The following is an 18,917-nucleotide window of genomic DNA, read 5'->3' as shown; positions in this document are numbered from 1 at the left end:
TTTGATGGAGATGTGAAGGCTATGTCTGCCAGTGACAAGTGACCTCTATTGTTATCTGCTAATCTCTAGAGCAGCTTTATTACTGGTACAAACAAGGTTTTGGACAGAAACGTAAAATACTGTACTTGAAGAAAACCTTGGAATGTCACATGTAACAAAGTAGAACCATATGACTGTAAGGGCATGCAGATTCTGCCTCCTATTGATTTCAACCTTTACTGGAAAAAACTATCTGCTATAGTCTTAATAAAAAGAAGGCAAGCTGGTGTGGACAGAGCCTACTCCCTGCTCTTTCTGCCAGAATAAATATCAAAGCAGGATATATTGGGAATATCTGAGCCAGTTATGGTTTTATCAGCTCAGTACAGAGCAAGAAGAGCAAATAAACACAGGCATGTATTAAAGACAATTTTATTTTGAGGCATTGCAACAAAAACTACATGTGGCCTTTGTGAGAAAGAAAAGTTCAAATAAAGTTATTAAAATAAAAGTTCCCCACACAACTCGCAGCACTAGGGGGAGCAGATAAGCACAAAGAATTATCTGTAGAGTATTGTCTTCGGGTGGATATTTCTATTATACTCTTTGTCTTTCATCAGCTTTGTTACATTTGATTGTTAGATTTTCTACGTCTGCTAATTTATTTTGCAACATAAAACACTTGCTTTGTTTTATTTTACAGAGATTATGTGAGAAATGAATGTATATCCACACAGTGGAAAAACATTCGGGAACAGATTTGTAGCTTTTCCTTAAAGGGGTATTCCGGCCTTATACATTTTATCCCCGGCCAAATGGCATGACGTCACGAGGGGTGTGTGGCCGTGACATCACGTCTCATCTCAGAGGCAGCACCCAGCACAGAATGCCGGGGCAGACATCTTATCCCCTATTCAAAGGATAGGGGATAAGATGTATAAGGCCGGAATACCCCTTTAAGCAGATGTGTAAAATTAGCAAAACAGAAGAAATAAAAAGTAACAAATCTCTTTGTGATGCGGATTATGTGCAAAAAACACCCCGGGTCACCGGCACAATCCGCAGCATACAAGCTGAAAATCTATGGCAAAAAGTCAAGGGTGTGGCCTAGAAAAATTGTATGGATAACTAGGCAGATTGTGCAGAAACATAGGTTTATTTGGAATTTCTGGATCTATCTAGCTCTTGGGCTAACAACACTTAGGCCATGTTCACACAATCTAGAATTTCGGGAATGTCCGCACGGAACACACGTTGAGACATTACACACATTTGTATAATTTGGTGGACGCCAGGACCGCTAAGAAAGGTGCCGTCTTGTAGATGGGAATGAATTCACGGCAAATCCTGCCACACAAGCATATTATAGGCACATTTTCATGACCACTATCCTGGCCCAACTGTAGGTTTAGTGACCTAATGGCATCATTACAATCCAACATGCTATGAATTTGGTCGTGGCCTACATATGAAAGCAAAAATGTAGAAATATAACAATATTACCCCAGTTTGAAAATGACCTAAAAGAAAAAAAAGGTGTTCTGAGAAGTAAGGGTAGGTTGACATCTTTACTACAGAGATGCGTGTGTGGTAGATCACAAACTGATGTGCAAAAACAAGACCTATTTGGCTCCCTGTTGCATATGTTTTTGTGGTATACGCTTTTTATTGCTATTACTATGTAGAAACTGTAAAACAAGCAAAAACAAAACAAACAACTTTACCAATAATATATTTCTAAGTTAAGAAAAACGTATATGTCCCTCAGCATATGATTTTTTTTGTGGTACAGAACAGTAGTGCATGCAGAACTTTTCCATCCCACAAAAAATTGTACAAAAATGTACAGGGGGACAAAAAGAGGTCAAAACTGGGGGCCATGGATTGGCCACCGTGCAGTATGGCCGCTTCGAAGTAGAGCTGCCGCTGTAACACCAAATTAAAGCAGTTATAATCCTGCCAGCGACTCCAGTCTCAATCACCGGGCATCAGAGACGACTATGACAACAATGGGCAGGAAGAGAAATGTGAAATTTAAAAGGGTTCCAAGCCCCTACAACACTTCTTTCACTCTAGGGATCCGACCCACAGGTCTGCCCAAGATGGTGCCGCTGCGAACTCGCAGCAAGCCTTTGCTGCTTGCAGATCCACCCAGCAAGGCAGCGGGCCGTAACAGATGCAGCCACAGGCTGGGGCCCTACAAAGCCTACCTTCTACTCAGATACGGCACTCAATGTCATTTGATATTCCCCCACATTGGAGGTCCCCGACCTCGCCTGCCACGACTGGTGAGTCCTCAACTGCTATAGCGGAGGGTGATGGAGGTGCCGAGGCATGTCTGCAGCCAGGATCCCCGGTGCTTGCTGCGGGCTCTAGTTCTGCCCAAGACTCCCTTCAGGTTAGTCCGCTGAAGGAGAAACCCCGTCTGCAGGATTTAGCAGACGCAACGTCTGGAGACCCAGTGCTGATTGACTCTGATGATGACTGAGGCAGATGTCTTTGCTACTTATCAAATCTCAGACAAGATGTGTCTGACACTACTTTGAAAGATATGCTCCTCATGCTCTGTAGATCACTCCAGAATGATTTTTCCAAATTATTGCAACCACTGAAGTCCTCTGTAGATTTACTGAAGCAAAAGATGTCCCACTTTGAGCCCAGAATGGCTTCCTTTGCAGCTGTCCTCAGCCAAATGGTCAATGCACACAATGCTTTAGATGATAGTTATTGTCAAATTCCGGGGAATCTCAGAGTCGGTAACTGGCTCACAACTAGTCCGCTATGTGCAACAGCTGATACAGCACCTCTTACCTGATCTGGGAAAACATGAGTACAGTGTGGATAGAGCACATCATGTGCTGAAACCTCGCTCTATGCCTGAGCATCTACCACGAGATGTCCTTGCACGCTTTACTTTCTTTTGTGCTAAAGACCTCCTCCTAAAAGCCTCCAGAAGACACCCTACATTGCCAAAACCCTATGAGGATATAAAGTTGTTTGCTGATCTCTCCGCTGAGACATTACAGGCTAGAATAAATTTTAGCCAATTCACCAGCCTGCTTCAGAAACTAGAGATCCCATATCGGTGGGGTTTTCCTGCTAAAATCCTGCTTCTTTGTGGAGGGAAAATCCATGCCTTCACCACAGTGGAAGACGGACTGTCTACCCTGCAGTCATGGGGCATAGTGCCAGACGATGAAACCCCTGATGCCCCACTGCCTAGATCCCCGACCAGAAGTGACCTAGAGTGAACTTTCTCAATTGAGCGAACACACTCCTCCTGATGGCTGTTCATCCATTCAAAGTGCCACATTGCTGCAGATGCAATGATCTGTATTGATTACGACATCTGAGAGGTTAATTCAGGACATCAGCGCGATCTGCTGTTCTGGTGCTCACGTCATGTATAGGATGTAAATGTACATCCTGGTGAGCTAAGTCGCAGCACATCAGGACGCACATTTACGTCCGTTATCCTTAACCTGTTAAGGACGTAGGGCGTACCTGTACGCCCTACGCCGGGTGTTTAAAACGGGGTCACACCGATCGTTGTGCCGCGCGCTATTAACCCTTCAGACACGGCGATCAAAGCTGACCGCCGCGTCTGAAAGTGAAAGTAAACGCTTCCCGGCAGCTCAGTCGGGCTGATCGGGACATCGCGATAAAATCGCAAAGTTTCGATCAGCTAGGACGCGAGCGGAGACCCCCTTACCTTGCTCCGTCGCGTCCGATCTGGGTTTGATTGCTCCAGGCCTGAGCTACAGGCTTGAGCAATCGAGACCCTATCTCCCTGATCCATGCAAAGCTATGGCTTTGCAGGGATCAGCATAAGAGATCAGTGTGTGCAGTGCTATAGCCCTTATGGGAGCTAATGCACTGCAAAAAAAAAAGTGGAAAAAAAATAGTTAACAAAGGTTATTTTCCCCATTTCCCTAATAAAAGTTTGAATCACCCCCCTTTTCCCATAAAAAATAAAATAAAAATGTGTAAATAAAAATAAAACATATGTGGTATCGCCGCGTGCAGAAATGTCCAAACTATAAAAATATAAAGTTAATTAAATCGCACGGTCAATAGCGTAATTTTGGTCACTTTTTAGATCATGAAAAAATTAATAAAAAGCGATCAAAAAGTCAGATCAATACAAAAATGGTACCGATAAAAACTTCGGACCGTACGCGAAAAAATTAAAAAGTTATAGGGGTTAGAAGATGAGAATTTTTAACATAAATTTTCCTGCATGTAGTTATGATTTTTTCCCTAAATTCGACAATATCCAACCTATATAAGTAGGGTATCATTTTCACCGTATGGACCTACAGAATAAAGATAAGGGGTTATCTTTACCGGAAAATGCACTGCGTAGAAACGGAAGCCCCCAAAATTTACAAAATTACATTTTTTCTTCAATTTTGTTGCACAATTTTTTTTCCGTTTCGCTGTGGATTTTTGGGTAAAATGACTAATGTCACTGCAAAGTAGAATTGGTGGCACAAAAAATAAGCCATCATATGGAATTTTATGCGCAAAATTGAAAGCGTTATGATTTTTAGAAGGTGATGAGGAAAAAATGAAAATGCAAAAACGGAAAAACCCTGCGTCCTTAAGGGGTTAAAGGGGTATTCCAGGATTTTTTTTTTTTTTATTTGACTATGCTACAGGGGCTGTAAATTAGTGTAGTTCATAATATAGTGTCTGTACCTGTGTGTGACAGTTTTCTCACAATTCTTATGTGATTTTCACTCCAATATTTATTTTTAACAACTTACAAAATGTCTCAGATTTTTCCCAGCTTGTAATGCTGCCGAGACCTGACTCCACCAATCACCAAGAAGCGATTGCCAAGACTATCTATCGCTGGTACTATACGCCCTCTAGGCTACAACTTTTAGACTCCAACTACTCTAATCTATGCTGGCGTAAATGTGGACAGGTTTGGATGCTACTGCATACCCTATGGTCATGTCTTGCCTTGAACTCTCTATGGACCGGGATAAATCTGATACTAAAACGACTCGTAAGCCCTACCTATGTACTTACCCCCAAGACTGCTTTACTGTTAACTGATATAGATCTGCCTCTTTTCTTTGTCCGATCACCAGTGGTCCACCTCCTGATGTCCACTAAACTTCTGATAACTAGAAAGTGGAGGTCTGAAACCCCCCCCCCTACCTTGACTGAAGTAATAAAACATGGTAAATTTAACATGCAGCTACGAAAAAACAGGCTCTATCGTTAACACCCAACATGCTGAATTCTTCAAACAGTGGCAAGTCTGATTGTCAAGCCAACGCTGCCCATCGTGCTAAACGGTCTGATCGATTCAACCCAACCCTTTAGGTGTCCTAATAATCAAACTATTGTTTAGGTACCCGGTTAATGGCTATTGCTGTGCCGCCTCTTCTGGTACTGCTCTTTTACACTTTATTCTCATGTGATAGGTGCTTATGCTTTTAGTACTTGATGAAGCAATTTGAACTTCACTTTATGGAACTTACTGTTTAGCTTAAAAACTGGCATTAGTACTTGTAATTGCTTAGCTTATTTGTTCTTGACAACGATGTCTGTAGTATATTGCCATCCCGTTCTATGTTTTTTACTTTTATACTTATCTATACTTATATTAATACAACCTGTTCTCTTGTACCATTTTATACAGTCTTCAAAATCAAAAATTTCTTAAACTGAAATAAAAAAAAATTTAAAAGTCAAAACTGAGAGACCTGCATATAATAAAAGTCTATGGATTTATCATCACAGCATACGTTTAGATACCGTTTAAATATATCTTCCGGCATCCAGCTGTGGTATGGATATGAACCTACCTTTTACCCTTTCAAATCACACAGTTCTATAATATGTAATTGCTCTGATCGGTAACATGAAGTTTTTCCTATATGTTAATGTCACATAGCGGCATTCTCTTTTCGGTGAAATAAATGACTTCTGGGTGTTTTAAATTACAAGTACACAAGCTAAACATTGTAGAGGAAAAAGCAATAACATGGTCTGCTTCACAACATGAGCATGAAGAAAACAGACGCCCCTGCTGAGCTTTATTTACAGTTCATACACGAGCACACGCCTGCAGGTATAGACTGTAATTTAATTTAATTTAGAGATTTATCAGTCTTTACAGGGAGATGCAACATGGTGACTTATTAAAGACAATTCTGAAGAATAAATGGCCTTAAATTAATTTCCATCATTAATCACAGTTCCCTTTCAAAGCTAAAACCAAGATGGCTCCATTCATGAGAAATGGGATAATTCTGACTTATTACAGAGGTGCCTTCAACTCTCCTGACATGTCTATTTTAAGAAATACTTCAATTCACCATGAAATTAAAATACTGGAGCATCTGTGTTGTGAACAGGGCAAGTGCAATTCTTATTGTCCCCTTGCAGTCTGCAAAGTAACTTGCTCTCTGGAGCCACTTATTGAATACAGCTTCTCTGTAGTGCTACACCCTGTTAAGAACCTTGGAACATGTTCAGGGATCATCAGCCAAGCCAGAATCCCCTTCTAATGGATAGGGTACCCATTTATAGACAGCTGTTTAAGGGTTCTTGCCTCTCATTACGACAGAGCATGGTGCTAGTGGAGAGGCCTTTGTCAAGGGTAAAGTGTCTCCTTGTGGAGAACTTCAAGATGGCATGTGAAGATTCAAAGCATCCACAGAGAGAGCAGATATCCGACACTGCCCTCATAAGATAGCAGTGACTAGCGTTCCTATAGCTGACTGGGGGTAAGTACGAGGACAGCGTCTACTTGGTGTGCTGCACGATATAAATAACAGCCTAATGCATAAATAGACTTGTTAAGGAGAAAAGATGATCAGAGCACTCACCACAGAATCCTGCTGTGAAATTTATTGATAGTCCATCAACATAAACATAAATCACATACCCCGTGCAAAGAGAAGAGCTAAGATGGCAAGAGCATGTATGTGATTTATGTTTATATTGATGGACTATCAATAAATTTCACAGCAGGATTCAGTGGTAAGTGATCTGATCATCTTTTATCTTCCACTAGTCTGTTTAAGATTCAAAGCATGTTCACACTGCTAAAATCCGCACAGATTTTGACCCAGAATTCACAACAATTTCTGCATCATAATCGGTGCCTTTCTGTATGAAAATCCATCTGTCATTGACTTCATTGGGAATGTCTACACAATGCTGAAAAATCTGTGTGTCTGTGTTGCATATTTTTCAGCATGGAAAACAGTTACAGGGCACTTTTCTGCATGTTTTAGCATGGAATTGTTGCAAATTGCTCCAACTGTACAATCTGCATGTAAATCTGTAAAAAACCACACAGGTTTCAGGTGGCAATTTTCACACGGATCAGAAGTGGAATTTTATGCCTCTTTAATTCACTGTGTGAACAGTCCTTTGTAGGCCAGGCAATGTTTTACCAGGGAAAAAAAGTATTTAAAAAGTACCTGCCACCAAGTGTGTGTTCCCCTCTTCACCCTGAGTCCACCGCACTTTTTATTTTTTTAATTTTGCCCATTATTTATTGGGTTATGCCTTTATAAAGTTTGCTCACTGCCTGTGAGCTTTTTCTGCTGCAGGGGGACGTTACCCGGCAGGCGTGACGTTACCTGAAGCCTGCCGAGTAACGCTTCTGCCCTTCCATGTTCTATGCTGCGCTCGGGAGCGTGCATAGAACAGAGAACCAATCACGGCAGGCAGGCTGTGAGTCCCCTCCTCCCCTCCTGTTATGCACAGCGCGAGGCATACAGAGAGAAGGGAGATCGGACCTGTGCTGCCTGCCGTAGACCACGCTATAAAAACAGAGCATCAGTAATATGGTGAGCTTTACAAACCCTGAGCCAATTATGTATGTTCAGAGCGCACAGCGCTAGCTCCCGCATACATGATTGACAGGCAAGGAGTGAAAGATGAGCAGAGCCAGGCTCATGTCCCGCCCCACCAGCACTTCCGGAGCTCTGACTTGTGCCAGTCCGGCACAAGTCTGGACGCTATGTGGGGCCTGCTGAACACTATAGGAGAGAGACCACTAGTGGCCACTTTTTAAATATTTAAAAAGTGATGGAAATAATGTTTTTTTTTTTATGAAGATATATGGCAAATAGGCTTAAGTTTTCATAAGGAATACAATATCAAAAGCTTTACTTGATGACAGGTACTCTTTAAGGTAATTTCTCTCTAAAAAGAAAAGTGCTTGCTTTTTGGTGTTACCTATTGGAAGTAGCATCTCTGGAAGACAGTGCACAACCTGCTGATAGGGAATCGGTCCCCTGTCCACTAAAAAAGCTGCCTTATGAATACTGAGCCGCCCCTCTGCAGGGACAAAATGCAAGATCAACATATCCTGTCAACAGTCCTGAAAGAGCACATCATCAAGGTAAGCAAACAGAAGCACCAGGGGTAGAATGAAGCATCAACTCGGGCCCAGGAGAGGTGAGTATGGTATTGTTTGTAACTTTACAACTCAAGTTGCTTGCTGCTGGCATTTTACATAAATCAAACAACTGCTTTAAAATATCTGATGTCCCACGCTTTTGCTGTCCGTTATTCTGTGAAATCTGAACAATGGTTCCATTCATAAGATGGCTAAACATGGATGACATGGGACATGTTCATCACTTGGTGTGTTTAATAGCTATACACTAGCCACCTTATGGATGGGAATGCAGCACAGAATGACAGGGCAGCAAGGGGCAGGAAATTCTATGTATTAAAAATGGGGCACAACAGAAATATGGTAAATTTAAGTAGACAACTTTAACCATTAAAGTCATTTTTTTTTTTTTTTATTAAACTGAAAGTGGACAATTCTTAAGAGCTATGAACATGACTAAGGATTAACAGCAACTTAATACACAGGACCATCATTAGGCTTCTATTTCTTAAACTGCAGGGGCTGATGTTCATTTGGGACTTCTGTTACTTCTACTTCGCAATACAGATCAACTTTCCCCTCTTGGCATTCTGTACGTAAAGTCTTCAAGTACAATAGATGACTTGTTTTAAAGAAATCCGAGAAATCTAATTTGGACATTTATGAACAGATAATAGAAATGTCAGGGCAGAGAATACAGTCCAACCCAGAGGAAAGCTATTTACCTTCTTTAATACACAGAATAATGGATTTCTCAAAGTTATGGTTTAACATGACTAAGGAGGAGATAGGAGAGTCTGCCATTAGGAGTTATGGCTTCTGATGGGGCTCTAAAGCCATACAGTATGAACATAACCGAATTAGGGAAGCCCAACTAGCCTTTTATGACATTAGTGAGGTCTTCAATGTATCGTTAAATCATTATCGAAGATAAACATAACAAAAATAAAACCCTTAAAAAGATATCTTCATCATTCTATACTTACACACCAGTGTACTTGTGAATGCTTCGCTGTATTATATTATATACAATGCAGGGGTGTGGAAATTTTATAAAAAAACTACTTGTCCACTGGACTAAAATGGAGCAAAATCTACTTGTCCCTCATGACGATCCACTTGTCCGGGCCAATTTTCGCTTTTACGCTCTCTTTTATTCCTCCTCGCCCTATAATAGCCATAACTACCTACTATAATGATACCTTTTCATTTTTCAATAACATATTCTCTGAACCAAAAAATAGGTGGTAAAATTGAAATAGTAAAAGATAATTTTGCAGATTTGGTGGTTTTCTTTTCTACGCCATTTACCTTGTGTTTGAGATAAGTTATTTTGATACTTTAGGCCGGCCTGATTACAGCAGTACCAGATTTGTGTTGTTTACGTCATGTTTTACAAATTTTTAAAAAATTCTGAACTTTAAAAAAAAAAATTAAATTGCCATTTTTTGACCCCTGTAGGTTTATTTTTTTTCCACATACCAGGCTGTATGAGGGCTAATTTTTTGCGCCATAATCTGTTTTTTGTATCGGTACCATTTTGGTATTGATCTGACTTTTTAATCACTTTTTAACTTTTTTTTCCTGGGATATTATAAAAATTGCAATTCTGTGGTTTGGTATTTTTTTATTTTTTTACATTTACCGTACGGGATACATTATGTTATATTTTAATAGGTCGTACAATTGCGCACGAAGCGATAAATATGTTTATTTTTATTATGTTTGCATGTTTTTACATAGGAAAAGGGGGTGATTTGAACTTTTAACATGGAAGGGTTAATGTGCGTTTTTTAAACTTTTTACACTTTATTAGACTTATAGGAGGAATCATTAGATTCCTCATACAGATGAATAGAGTTTTATTGAACTCAATTGATCTGTGTGCTCTGTGATCCATTGATAGAGCCTGGTCCAGCCAGGATCTATCAATGACAGAGCCGTGGGACAGCAGGGAATAGAGGTAAGTCCTGCGATTACCTCCATAGTGGATCGTTCCCTCACAATCGCGCTGCGGGGGCCGATCCACCCCACTAGCCCACCAGGGAGAATTCACATGTCCCTTTAGACGCAGCTGTCAGCTTTGGCTATTAGCGGCGGCTCCCGGCTACTGAGAACAGCCGGGGGCTGTAGGGTATGGAGCGGGCAGGAGTCCGGAGCCCGCTCCATACACCCCTCTACACCCGCATGCTAGTTATTATCGGCGGTGTGATACTTGCGCCCCGTGCAGACGTGCGACCGCTCCTCCCCTCAGCTCTCCGAAGCTAGAGCTGGGGGGAGCGAAGGCAGAGAACGCAGGTCTGCATGGGGAGCAAGAAGCCACGCCGCCTCATCTCCCCCTCGCACGTCTAAGAAGGCAGACTGCCTGCTCTGCTTCAGAGGATGCAAGTTTCCACAGCCGGGGGCTGCAGAGTATGGAGCGGGCACAAGTCGGGAGCCCGCTCCATACAGTCTGCAGAGCACCGCAGCGCTTGTCAGGTCCGGCCCTGCTTGCCGGAGCCGGGCTAAGGGCCGGAAAAATTCACCTGCCCGGCGCCAGAAACTGCATGTCCCTGGCGTCGGGCGATAGGAATTCCACATCCCTGCAACGGGAACCAAGCTGCTTGCTTCAGGCCAGGTTCCTGTTTTTTAATCTACATTTAGTGTGTATGCAAGAAAGCTCCAAACTACATGTTAAAAGGGGTTATTTCCTATAACCTTTTTTCACTATGTGCTCAGGCTTGGTAATAAAATAAAAAAAGCTTATACATACCTCCTTTGCTCCCTGCCGGACTCTGGTTTCAGGGTGTCTTATCTGTGGACGCAGACACTTTGCGTCTCTGAGCTGCAAATCATAGTGCCTGCAGCTGATGTAGTTTACATTGCCAATCACTGAGGCGGGACACCACTGCGGACAGTGATTGGCAGCGAGAGGTCCGTGAGCTATGTCAACTGCAGATGATTATTTGCACCTCAGAGAAGCAAAACGCCCAGATACCAACAGGGACAGCGGAAGGTATGCATAAGCTTTTTATTTTATATTACAAGCCTTAAAAACATTTTTTTTTTTTTTGGCCCTTTCAACTTGGGTTATATTAGCCTGACAGAGGCCAAAAAAGTGTCCTAGAAATCTCTATATCTCAGTATACCACAAAAAAGTAAAAATAAAATATGAAATAAACATAGTAGACTACACTATTCTATATATGGTATCCTGTTATACATATCAAATGGATACCCAATAATTTATGAGTGACCAATGGAACTGTATGGCATTTGGTCACTGTGCATGTCAATAACTTTTCATATGGTTTTTTACTGTATTCAGTGGTAGGTTTTCCAGGCATATCGGCTAAACTAAGACAAAAATATGTGATGTGAACAAAGCCTTACTTATATTGTGATGATCAAATACATACTCTACAAAAGATGTTTCTTCTGTACAGACAATGAACCGATTGTTAGATCTACTAAAAATGATGTAAGAGCCTACAGAAAAACAGTTCTGGATGAGAATGGAAAACATAATGTTATAGGTAGACAAATACAAGACAACAAAGACAAATATTTGAGGTTATTGCCCATTTTGCATTATGAAATATCAGCAATGCCTATATGCGTAATCCATAGCTATAGCAGCACTTTCACCTATTCCCTCATGGTTGTGATCACTTAACCCCTTCCCGACCTATGACATACCTGTACGTCATGGGTGGCAAGGTGTTCCCGACCCATGACATACAGGTACGTCATGAACATTACTGCCGCTACTCGCGGCATCCCGCAGCGCCCGGAAAGATGGTGGCTATCACTGATAGCCAGCCATCTTACCGTGCGACCACGGGGGGTTTCATCCCCCACCCCACCCCCCAGCGATCGCTGCTATCAGCTGGTCAAATCTGACTAGCTGATAGCAGCGTTTCGCTATGAAAAAACTTAGCAGCGCGGTGTGTGAGTCCCGATCACGGGGATCAGGACACACACCGCTCTGCTAAGTGTCCCTGACCCGTCCCCCGGCGTCACTTACCAGTCCGAGCGGTGTCCCGAGCGGTCCCGGCGTCCTCCATGCGGTCCCGGCGGCGCTGCGTCCCGGAGGTGAGTTTGCAGCAGCAGTGCGGCATCTTCATTGGCAGCAGTGAGATCGCCGTAAAGCGATCTCACTGCTGCCTCTGAGAGTTTCAAAACTGCAACTCCCAGCATGCCCAGACAGCCTTTGGCTTTCTGGGCATGCTGGGAGTTGTAGTTTTGCAACATCTGGAGGCCCACAGTTTGGAGACCACTGTATAATGGTCTCCAATCTGTGCTCTTCCAGATGTTGCAAAACTACAAATCTCAGCATGCTCAGTCTGTCCAGGCATGCTGGGAGTTGTAGTTCTCTAACATCTGAAAGAGCACAGATTGGAGACCATTATACAGTGGTCTCCAAACTGTGGACCTCCAGATGTTGCAAAACTACAACTCCCAGCATGCCCAGACTGCCCAAGCATGCTGGAAGTTGTAGTTCGGCAACATCTGATCCTTCAGATATTGCCGAACTACAACTTCCAGCATGCCTGGGCAGTCTGGGCATGCTGGGAGTTGTAGTTTTGCAACAACTGGAGGCACACTAGTTGGGAAACATTGTCCGTTTCCTACCTCAGTGCCTCCAGCTGTTGCAATTGTTGCAAAACTATAACTCCCAGCATGCACTGACAGACCATGCATGCTGGGAGTTGTAGTTTTGCAACAGCTGGAGGCACACTGGTTTGGAAACACTAAGTTTGGTTGCAAAACACTTGAAAGTTTATTACTTAACTTAGTGTTTCCAAACCAGTGTTCCTCCAGCTGTTGCAAAACTACAACTCCCAGCATGCACGGAGAGCCAAAGGGCATGCTCGGAGTTTGCAACAGCTGGATGTTTTCCCCCTCCCCCCAATGTGAATGTACAGGGTACACTCACATGGGCGGAGGTTTGCAGTGAGTGCTGCAAGTTTGAGATGGCGCAAATTTTGCGCTGCAGCTCAAACTTTCAGCGGCAAACTTGCTGTGAACCTCTGCCCATGTGACTGTACCCTAAAAACACTACACTACACTAACACTAACCTAAAATAAAAAGTAAAAAAACACTACATATACACATACCCCTACACAGCCCCCCTCCCCCCAAAAAATGAAAAACGTCTGGTAAGCTACTGTTTCCAAAACGGAGCCTCCAGCTGTTGCAAAATAATAACTCCCAGTATTGCCGGACAGCCATTGACTGTCCAGGCATGCTGGGAGTTTTGCAACAGCTGGAGGCACCCTGTTTGGGAATCATTGGCATAGAATACCCCTATGTCCACCCCTATGCAAATCCCTAATTCAGGCCTCAAATGCGCATGGCGCTCTCTCACTTTGGAGCCCTGTCGTATTTCAGGGCAACAGTTTTGGGACACATATGGGGTATCGCCGTACTCGGGAGAAATTGCCTTACAAATTTTGGGGGGCTTTTTCTTCTTTAACCCCTTATGAAAAGGTGAAGTTGGGGTCTACACCAGCATGTTAGTGTAAAAAAATAAATTTTTTACACTGACATGCTGGTGTTGCCCTATACTTTTCATTTTCACAAGAGGTAAAAGGGAAAAAAGACCCTCTAAATTTGTAACGCAATTTCTCCTGAGTACGGAGATACCCCATATGTGGGCGCAAAGTGCTCTGGGGGCACACAACAAGGCTCAGAAGGGAGAGTGCGCCATGTACATTTGAGGCGATTTGCACAGGGGTGGCTGATTGTTACAGCAGTTCTGACAAACGCAAAACAATAAATATCCATATGTGACCCCATTTTGGAAACTACACCCCTCACGGAATGTAATAAGGGGTGCAGTGAGCATTTACACCCCACTGGTGTATGACAGATTTTTGGAACAGTGGTCTGTGAAAATGAAAAATAAAATTTTTCATTTGCACAGTTCACTGTTTCAAATATCTGTCAAACGCCAGTGGGGTGTAAATGCTCACTGCACCCCTTATTAAATTCCATGAGGGGTATAGTTTCCAAAATGGGGTCACATGTGGGGGGGGGGTCCACTGTTCTGGCACCATAGGGGCTTCCTAAATGGGACATGCCCCCCAAAAACCCTTTCAGAAAAACTCACTCTCCAAAATCCCATTGTCGCTCCTTCCCTTCTGAGCCCTTTACTGCGCCCGCTGAACACTTTACATACACATATGAGGTATTTCCTTACTCGAGAGAAATTGGGTTACAAATTTTAGGGTGATTTCTCTCCTTTTACCCCTTGTAAAAATTCAAAAATTGGGTCTACAAGAAAATGCGAGTGTAAAAAATGAAGATTTAGAATTTTCTCCTTCACTTTGCTGCTATTCCTGTGAAACACCTAAAGGGTTAAAACACTTACTGAATGTCATTTTGAATACTTTGGGGGGTGCAGTTTTTATAATGGGGTCATTTATGGGGTATTTCTAATATGAAGACCCTTAAAATCCACTTCCAACCTGAGTTGGGCCCTGAAAAATTACGATTTTGAAAATCTTGAGAAAAATTGGAAAATTGCTGCGGAACTTTGAAGCCCTCTGGTGTCTTCCAAAAGTAAAAACTTGTCAATTTTTTTATGCAAACACAAAGTAGACATATTGTATATGTGAATCAATATGTAATTTATTTGGAATATCCATTTTCCTTTCAAGCAGAGACTTTCAAAGTTAGAAAAATGCTAAATTTTCAACATTTTCATGAAATTTTTTGATTTTTTACCAAGAAAGGATGCAAATATCAATGAAATTTTACCAATAACATAAAGTAGAATATGTCACGAAAAAATAATCTCGGAATCAGAATGATAAGTAAAAGCATTCCAGAGTTATTAATGTTTAAAGTGACAGTGGTCAGATTTTCAAAAAATGCCCAGGTCATGAAGGTAAAAATGGGCTGGGTCATGAAGGGGTTAATAGGTGTAAGGAGATGGTGATACAGAAGAAATGCCACATAAACATAAAGTACCATCAAATCCAATCACAACCTATAGAAAAAGGAGAAAAACTGCATTCTACACCAGGTGTGTATTTATTTTTGCGCAAAATGAGAAAAATGTTCTCTCTGAGCCAGTAGTCAGAAAAGCACACTCAGCAGCAATTTTCTCTACATACTGTATATGCTGCAGATTTTCTGTTGCAGGTGTTAAGCTGTGGTTAATTTTTTTTTTTATATTGATTTAGACAGCATAAATAAATACAACAGCATACAGTCTGCAGCATATACAGTATGTGTAAACAGGGTGGATTCACATGCAGCAGGATATTGTTGTAGAAATTTTGAAAATCCTAGTGGTCTGAATGGAGTAGCTTAAGCAGCAAAAGCATGGAATTCTGAAAGTTCTATTTAGATGACAGTCAGGGATAGTCACACAAATTTCTACACCAAAATGTGTAGAATGTGATCTCACACTTAAAAAGTACCTTTCACAAAACAAACTGTTCTAAACTAACTCAGGCTATGTTCCCCAACTACTCCTAACACTCCTCCCACACTTAAAAAAAATTCAGAGCTTTAAAAAGCTCTATATCATACCTTTATTCTTGCTCACATAGTAAAATCTAAACCTCACATGGTTGCAGTGCTGTGATGAATAGAAGACATCAAGCTCTGTGCAGCAGCTTTCAGCCTGTGTATTTTTCAGTGAGGCTCTTTGCAGCTTTCAGTGAGGCCCTTTGCAGCTGTCAATCAAGCTCAGTGAAGAGAAACACCTCCTGAGCTTGGTCTCTTGCCATTACAAGCAGGAGACCAAAATCTGTGATTTTCTGGCCAAGAAGGGAGACCCCTGGTGGCCAGAAGTGTACAGCAGAAAAACGAACATAAAATGTTTTTTTTATTTAATGGAAGACTATTACAAAGGTTATTTGGCATAAGGAATCAAATATTAAAAATCATGTTTAATGACAGTGCCTATTTATGTATCTGACATTTGAATGTTTAGAACTTTTTCATAGATGGTCTATCCTCAGGATGGGTCATCATTATTGGGTCAGTGGGGGTACAACACCTGGCTTCCCCTTCCAGTACCGTATATACTGGAGTATAAGCCGAGTATTTCAGCACGATTTTTCGTGTTGAAAACGCCCCCCCTCGGCTTATACTCGAGTGAAGTCTCCGCCTGTCAATCCCTTCATCAGTGGTCTTCAACCTGCGGACCTCCAGATGTTTCAAAACTACAACTCCCAGCAAGCCCGGACAGCCATTGGCTCTCCGGGCATGCTGGGTGTTGTAGTTTTGAAACCTCTGGAGGTCCGCATGTTGAAGACCACTGCGGCCTTCGTCATCATCCTGCCCCTCCCCCCCCTTTTGTTTTGTACTCACCTCCCCTCGGCGGGAAGTTAGGGTGAGCTGGTCCGGGCCACCTATGCTGCAGGGACCGTCCGATGAGGATGGTTAGTCATTGCGGGCTGTCCCTTTTCACCGGGGGGGCCTCTTCTCCGCACTTCTGGACAGCCGGGCATGCTGGGAGTTGTAGTTTTGCAACATCTGGAGGTCCGCAGGTTGAAGACCACTGATGAAGGGATTGACAGGCGGTGATGATGACAGGGTCTGGATGATTACATGGGGGGATGATGTATTTCCCACCCTAGGCTTAAAGTCGAGTCAATAACTTTTCCTGGTTTTTTGGGGTAAAATTAGGGGCCTCGGCTTATATCCGGGTCAGCTTATACTCGAGTATATACGGTATGCTGTTTGCCAAAGCTGTGGTGCTAGCATACACAATAATTGGAGCAGGAAGTAGACAGCACCATACATGAAGTAGTGGTCCCACAGGGTTATTGGATTTCAGCTCTCATTAACTTCTAGCATGCTGAGCTGCACTAACCCAACACGACCACTGCACATTCCACAGAGCCATCTGCTTCCAGCTCTAATCACTATGTATAAGGGCAACATGGCCAATAGGTGTGCCAGGAGTCAAACACCCATCTATAGTGACAGCGAATAAGCCATAAATTAAAAGACCTGCAAAACCCCTTTAAATTTCAGGGATGTGACCTGAGATTCCACGTGCATACCGCATTCCTCATGACAGAAAGGGTGGTATGCAAATCTAGTAGTGACAAAGCATAAGAAAATAGAAATAGCGAGAGGCAACTCACCGCTTCTTGTGCTTCATTTGTTTATCTTCATGCATAGAAAACGCCAGCATGGCAGGACACAAAATGCCTGGAATGTGCTACAGCGCCGTCCAGGCATTTTTGTCCTGCCATGCTGGCGTTTTCTATGCACGAAGATAAATAAAAGAAGCACAAGAAGTGGCGAGTTGCCTCTCGCTATTTCTATTTTCTTATGCTTTGGACTTACCTGTGGATTCTTAGAGATTGAGTACCTCCGCTAGCTTCCCTAATAATCTCCTCCAGTCAGTACGTGGCTACAGCGGTAATCGTGGGCAGTAGTGCTAACCTCTGTATCTATTTGCTCAAATCTAGTAGTGACACAAGGAGTCCACGTGCCAGACTAAAATTGTGGCCATTTTGGATGTATATGCCAATATGCACACTCAAGGAAATGCCGAAAGATCCTGTAAAGATCCATGTGTAATGTATTGCCTAGAGGTTTACTTTATTTGAATCTTCCTTTGTAGACAAGCAATGTACATTTACTGTTTACTTGAGGAATTTAACAATACTGTACTGACTTTACAATTAATTCACACTATTAGGTTTTTATACCTTATGCGAGGCAGTAGAAATATTATAAAGCACAATGGTAGCGAAATATAGAAAGTCTCTTACTAGTTTTTATCTATCCTCCTCTACATATACCACAATTCACCGGTGGTGTATGCAGGAGCCTAAGGGCGGTTTCACACTACGGAGATTCCACTCATAATTTCCAAGTGGGAATTCCAATCACAATAAGCTTCTTCTGCTTTGTTTAGATGTCAGCATAGCGGAACTGGTCTCTGCCAGGTGAATAGGACTTAAAATTTTGTGAAATTCAGTACCGAATGATCCCCGATTCTGTTGACGCGGATCCACTGAGAAAACAAATTTCCTCAGCAAACAAATTTCTCGCAACATTTCCTCATAGTGAACATATCCTTAAAGGACAACTGCAGTGAAATAAACTTGTTCCCTTATCCACAGGATAGGGGTTAAGTGTCTGATCATGGGGGTCTGACCACTTTGACCCCCGCCATCTCCCGAACGGGGTCCCGACCTTGCCGCGCTGTAACGTAGAGCTCTATGGGAGAGGAGGGGATGCACGAATGCTGCATCCCTGCCTCTCCCATACAACTCCATGGAGGAGGCGTGACGGTCGCATCGTCATGCTGCAGCCAGCACGCCTCCTGCATGGGAGAGCCGCGGCCCCATGCAGGAGATTGCGGGGGTCCCAGCGTTCAGACCCCCCGCGATCAGACACTTATCCTCTATCCTGTAGATAGAGGACAAGTTTATTTTACTGCAGATTTTCTTTAAGGTATGTTCACTTGGATAAAAAAAAGCTTCTTAAAATCTGCCTGCAAAAAAATGCTATAAAAACCACCTCTGATTTCAGCAGTATTATTGATGAGGTTTTTCATGTGACTTCTCAGGTGTTTTTTTCTCAAGCTCCCATTGTTTT

At 42.6% G+C, this 18,917-nt stretch overlaps 1 protein-coding gene across 4 annotated transcripts in view; it reads right to left on the bottom strand.

Moving 5' to 3' along the window:
- Positions 1–18,917, bottom strand: part of AP1S2 (adaptor related protein complex 1 subunit sigma 2) — a 129,604-nt gene that overhangs the window by 23,828 nt on the left and 86,859 nt on the right. Inside the window, exon 5 of one of the 4 annotated variants that reach the window (XM_056559244.1) lies at positions 8,947–9,003. The exons of the other annotated variants lie outside the window; for them this stretch is intronic. Coding sequence (XP_056415219.1) covers positions 8,962–9,003 — 42 coding nt within the window. The 3' untranslated portion in view covers positions 8,947–8,961. Of the gene's footprint in view, positions 1–8,946; positions 9,004–18,917 lie in introns of those variants that run through there. 4 annotated transcript variants of the gene reach the window in all.

This window comes from Hyla sarda, chromosome 2, assembly GCF_029499605.1.
Source record: "Hyla sarda isolate aHylSar1 chromosome 2, aHylSar1.hap1, whole genome shotgun sequence".
NCBI lineage: Eukaryota > Metazoa > Chordata > Amphibia > Anura > Hylidae > Hyla > Hyla sarda.
Note: the sequence above shows the minus strand (reverse complement) of the source record. Positions and strands in the feature narration are given on the sequence as shown.